Below are 6,386 nucleotides of genomic sequence, written 5' to 3' on the forward strand. Positions count from 1 at the left end.
ATTACAAGGAGGTCTACTATATATATTGAAAGTCATACAAGTGACTCTCAAATTTACGAATTTTATATAGTGTTAAAAATTATTTCTTTAACTACATATAGGTATTGTGGTATTTGATCTTACCAACTAAAGATATAACAGCCATCTCACTACCAGGAATATGTGTTTTTCCAGGTTTAAGACTAAATTTGATTTTTTGTAGCTGCTTCGATGCATCTGTAATATCTAATTACAAGGAGGTCTACTATATATATTGAAAGTCATACAAGTGACTCTCAAATTTACGAATTTTATATAGTGTTAAAAATTATTTCTTTAACTACATATAGGTATTGTGGTATTTGATCTTACCAACTAAAGATATAACAGCCATCTCACTACCAGGAATATGTGTTTTTCCAGGTTTAAGACTAAATTTGATTTTTTGTAGCTGCTTCGATGCATCTGTAATATCTAATTTATATAATTAATTAATTTATTAGTTAATAAAAATTTTTATTTATTAAAAATAATTCAGCATTAAATATTTAAAAAAATACATCTTTACCAAAGCATAAACTGAGGTTACTTTTTACAATAAATTATACAAAAGTAATAATTATATCTTCGATGAAATCGTTATAAAAAGACTAAAATGCTTATAATTTATGACAATGTTCCTACGTGTATATTACATATACATATTTTAAAATTAATATTAAATAAAATATACAAATATAACTAATTGTTGAGATTAAAAATATTGTTTGACTTAATAATAGTTCATTGGAATTAAATATTCTCAGAGTAAAACATAAACATATCTAATATACACCTGATAAAACATCGGAAACGATATTTCTAGTCCTTCTTTTTTGTTGGTTTGTTGGATCTAAAGTGATAAAATATTCCATTTCCTCAGTCGCATCTTCATCCTGAAAATGTTCAATATAAAATATGTAAATTATGCATTCGTAGATTATGTGAAGTTGTTAAACATTTTTATTTATGGCAATGTGTTTTTAGTAATTTTTTTCATATTTTCATAAATATGCAAGTCGTATAAATATATCTAAAAGTTACACTATTAGTAAGTTCTAAAACACGTTATTCTGATATTACTAATTGCTTTTAGTGTTAGCTTTCAATGCACTCTTCTCCCTTTCACATCTTATTTTCTCAATGAAATTGTTATTGGTTAACAGCCGAACCATGTATGTTTTGTCTTTCTTTAATTTTCGTTCTATGACAAATCTATGGTAAGACTTTTGTAAGTACTTTCAACTTTTCTATCCATTAATACGCATATCATTATCACAATGTAATTTCCCTCCATCGCTATCAGAAAAATGAAGGAAAATTACTAAAATTTTTGTCCACCTCACAAAAAATAAACCATAGCTCGCTATTCTTGTTTAGATCACTGAGAAACGAAAGCACATAGTTTGTGGTACATACAATCTCAGCTCACATATAAATGGAACACAGCTCACAATTTCTCTTTGCTGCTCTCAGAAAAACGAGCATGGCGTAATATCCCACAATTTGAACTCTCACTACAATGATTAAAAGTCGTGCCATTTAGTTATTCAGTAGCAGCTAGTAGTTACTCCAATGTTGTTTAATCAGAAGTTACTTTCAGTAGTTACACCAGTTACTCCATGTTGTTTCATCAGAATTGTAAGAGGATTGCAAACTCAAATTCAATATTTTCACATATAGAATTTGATACACAATGTGATTTTTATGCTTAATATGAAATCTGAAAAAAATATTTTTTGTTTTATATAATATTTTAGAAATTTAAAGACAAAGTATCTTACCACCACATGTAATTTTCTGGCTACAATATCCTTTCCATAAGGACTTAGAGCCACAACACGAATGAGATAATCCTGAGCCACTAATGGAACAATTGAAAAATGCACCGTTCCTGTAGAATTAGGTGCGACTGTGATTCTCTTTTGTTCGCCTTTCTCTCCTTCTTTTACTCCACTACGTAGATTCTTCACTCCATACATATAAACAGTTACCTAAAATATTACAATACGCATTACTTTTTACGTAACAATCTGTTCTTAAACGTACATAAAACATTTGAAAGTAATAGAATAAGGACATATATATATATTTTTGAAAAAGTTAGAATTACTGTACTTAATGAAAATAATATTTCAAACTAAAATTTTGAAAACTATTATTTGAGAAATGTTGCTTTCATTTTCATCCATTTATAAACAGCCATTGTTACCTCACTGAACACCGATAGAGGGTAGTGAATTCAGCTCTAACCAAAGGGCCATCATACGGATTTTTCCAAATAATCTACACATGTCTAAAATCTTAATAGGGACCAGTTTTCCATAGAAAGTCTTTTCAAAACAAATCACCTTACCACGTGGGTTCAGGCATTTGAACTGACCAATGGGCTGGACACGTAGAGTTTTTTTTTTTTGTTTTTTTCACATGTCTAACATTTAAACAAGAGGTAATTTTTTGTGAAATGTTTTTTTGGAAAGAAAGTTTTTTATTCACCTCAAAAAGTCATCTAAGCGTTGTTTTGCCATAGTCCAACAATTCGACTCTTTCTATAATTTGTCATATTCAGATTAAAGCAAACTTTCCTCAATTCTAAACCATCTTATTGAACCCGATATCAGTAACACCACAATGAAAAAATTAACGAAATTTACTTAGTCTCTAGCAGTATAGTAATTTGTATTAAACAAGTAATGTTGCTAATTAAAATTACTCAATGAACATAACATTATTTCGTATAATATTTGCCATTAATTGACATTTTATGAGATAATACAATGTTTACGTTTGAAATAAAAAGTACAGAACATAAAATTATTCGTCAACTGTACTTACCGGTATTTTCTGCGGAAAATAATTGAATACAGTTGCTTGAAAATCCAACTGTTCGTTGAGTACGAGAGAATATGGGATATTAAATCGAAGAAAGATTCTTTTAAATGATTTGATTTCTATGACATCGGTAACACACATTCCCCATTGAGGTGATACACTAACAGCTTGTATCATCCACGTTGTAATGCTGTCTGGTAATTTCGTATTGACCACTGAAATTCCATTATGCCTGTAAAAAAACTCTTTATTGTCAGCCATACTCTTTAATATAAAACGGGGGCAGTGCCTTCTAAAATTACTATAATAGAAGTAAGAAAGTAAAGTAAAAATGTAGACTTTGCTCATCCAGCTGTGTTAAAGCCGCACTAATAAAGTATGAAAAGTAAAAGATAAAAAAATAAAAATCAACGGCAATTTTTCTATGGTCTGAGTGCCAATGAAAAACGCCCTTGTTTATTTGCTTTAATTCGATCTCGAATCCCTAAGATTGTAAGCTAAATCCTTATATGTCACGCCGCCTAATTATAAAAGTTACGCCGCCTAATTATAAAAGTTACTGTAACTTATAAAACATTTACTGAAAAACTGGGTGTTTATAAAATAATTATCTTTAAAATAATTTGGAGTTGTCGGTAACTTGAAGGAATAACTTAAATGAAACCAAAATTAGTACATTTCTATCTAAGAAGGGAAAGAAGCATGGCAAAACAAACATGTTTATATAACAATTCATTTGCCTGCACAAAAACGTCACCATGACTTAGTAAGTCACATCTTTATTATCTATTGTAAAAAGTTGTATGAAAAAATAGAAAACAAAGTAAAGCGTTATAAGATTCAACTTGTTACACAAATAAAACATTGTTTACATAAAAAACTGGCTAATAAGGAAACTCAAAAGAAAAAACACCAAAATTTAGAAGCAGTTTAAAAAAGCAAACGTGGTTTATTTGATTCCATGTACCTGTAGATGTAGCAACCTACTGTATACTATAACACTGGAGAAAGGAAAAAACTACAAAAAGAATTGACAAACATAGAAAGTGCTATTGAACTTAAATATATAATTACAGCAATAGCTGAACACTATGACTATATAACTGTAATATCGATATGAATATAATAATATATTATACGACGAAAAAAATAATAACAGTAAATAAAAAAGAACATATTAATATTATACATATAGAAAATAAAAGTTACGAATAGAAAATAAAATTGATTGAAATGACTGGTTTTGAACTCATTGCCATCTGAAACAGACACATTAAAAAAGGGGAAGAAAATATGGAAAAAAAACGAACCATGATTGCATAGTAGGAATACGTAATATCCAAAATTACTGTCAAATATCCGCCGAACGACATCACAGACAGAGAGAAAATTGAACAAATACAAAGGTATACTTCCCCAAAATGAGTTGGACGTGCTGGCTTATCGGTTTGCCGGATACGCCAGCATGTCCAACTCGGCTTGGGGGAGAATGTATGCACAGGAAATTGATTCGTTTTTATACGTAACTAGGTAGCCAGTTAATCAAAACCGAAAATAATAATTTGATTTTAAAACATTTCGTTTAAATTTCATATTAAATTAAATTTTAAAACTCTCACCTTTATACTATAACAGAAATCGAAACTGAAACTTAACCTAAAGTTAAAAAATAAATCAGAATTACTTAATTAATTTAAATTAGAATTAAAATTAAAAGAATTGAAAGATAATATTTCAGAAACTGTATAAAGTTACAGTAGATCCTCGATTATCCGACTGAATTAGGGACTGGGGTTGGTCGGATAATTGAAAAAATCGGATAACTGAAAAGTATGAAAAAATCTATTATTAGTGTAGTATATTATTATATCTCATGTAATTAGTATATTAGTATAATAGTATATCGCTATTAACCTACTTCGCGTTGAATTTTCATCGATGTTAAGCCTAACAAAAATTTTTATAAATAATAATCGTCGCTATTGTATCGTTAAAAATTAGAAAATTAAGCCTCGTTTAAATACTAGCTCCCTTTTATGGTCGATCCAGTGTTTCCATCTAAAACACGTAAAAATAATATTAAAGTAGCCAAGACATAGCCAAATATTGTAGCGCCACGTCACTAGCGGACATTTGAAATTTGCCGACTAAGACGGTCGGTTAACCGAGGTGTCGGTTAATCGGGAATTAGATAATCGAGGCTTTACTGTATTCTGTCTTGATTGATTTGGTTATAGTTGTGAGCATTCGGATGCAGGTATGAATTTTTGCACTTTGTCACATCGAAGGTGACATTAATCTTCCGAAGATGGACTCCCCTCACACCAGGGGTTCGTTCAAGTCTTACGTAGATATAAGGTATAGAGAGTAACCAAAAGGTCACCGACGAGGCTAAAACAAAATCTTATACTCTTCTCTCTGTCCGAGTAAACCGATGAGAAAGTCGATCTAAATGACTAAATAAGGCGATGATTTTCCTAAGGGAGTGAAACGTAGTCTGACATGAATCACTTTCCGTCAATAAATCAGGGAGTTTGACAAATTTATGATGGGAAGATGTCAATTATTGGAAGGAAAGGATTACGGCAACTTAAACACAGCTATAAGCAAGTCGAGCTGGCAATTGCATCAGATTTTCTTCCCCCATGAGTTCCCCTCTGAGATAAGTATAAAAAGGGGTCGAATTTGCACCTCCGGGCAGACAGCCGAAAAGGACCCTGCCGAAGCAACCGCTTCAGCGAACACTCAGAAGATGACCTCTACAGTCGGAGATCAACGGAGCGTACACCCTCTTCGGACATAGCCGAGCGGACATCCAGGAACATCAGTTCCATACCGCCATACCATCCATCGCTCCATATCGCCATCCAAGGGAACTTCGATTAGAAACCGCCGATCCCAGTGCGTCCTACCAACGCCCTATAAGAAGAGATCGAATCCTACGAGATAAACCCTTGCCCGAATGTTGTTTCTCTCTCCAACACGTCCCTCTTAGAGAGGTCTCTCTCGATCTTTAGTTTAAGTTAGAACATAGATATGGAATATATTCCTTTTTTTATTATTTACGCTTGTTTTATTTATGCTTTTTCCTTTCATATGTATAATCTCTTAGTTGTTTATTAAATATGTTATTGTTGTTTCACCTTGTAGTTATTCGGAGTACCTCGTCACGACCTCACGACCTCTTCCCACTCGATTTGCCCTCCTAAGCCATCCGACTAACAGAGAGCGTGTTTTACCAACCCGTGCAGATGAAGTGGTCATTAGGAATCATCCCTGTGGCCCCCTGCTGCCTCACATAGTTCATGTAGGCAGAGTTGAGTCTCTAACCCTAGGTTGGGTTAGCATTTATTTATAAAGTGTTGGTTTCGGTTTCGGTTGGCGGTGATGAAACGTTCTGCTTTTAGCATATAAAATACTAGCTGCAAGGACACGCTTCGCTGGGTTTTTATTTGTTCGTACATTTGTATGTAATATAGTTTTTGTTTTTTATATATAAAATACTGTTTTTAGCGTAGAGGTAACCATTAAAAAAG

The 6,386-nt window shown here is 31.9% G+C and overlaps 1 protein-coding gene across 1 annotated transcript in view; it reads right to left on the reverse strand.

Moving 5' to 3' along the window:
• Positions 1–354: 354 nt before the first annotated feature.
• The window catches only part of LOC111616887 (complement C3-like), a gene marked incomplete at its 5' end in the record, with an annotated part of 8,547 nt that continues 2,515 nt past the window's right edge, over positions 355–6,386 (reverse strand). Inside the window, 5 exons of the mRNA XM_023358236.1 lie at positions 355–453; positions 815–914; positions 1,473–1,741; positions 1,803–2,012; positions 2,854–3,082. Coding sequence (XP_023214004.1) covers positions 1,730–1,741; positions 1,803–2,012; positions 2,854–3,082 — 451 coding nt within the window. The remainder of the gene's footprint in view (positions 454–814; positions 915–1,472; positions 1,742–1,802; positions 2,013–2,853; positions 3,083–6,386) is intronic.

This window comes from Centruroides sculpturatus, unplaced genomic scaffold, assembly GCF_000671375.1.
Source record: "Centruroides sculpturatus isolate CEXI.00-Female unplaced genomic scaffold, Cexi_2.0 scaffold3911, whole genome shotgun sequence".
NCBI lineage: Eukaryota > Metazoa > Arthropoda > Arachnida > Scorpiones > Buthidae > Centruroides > Centruroides sculpturatus.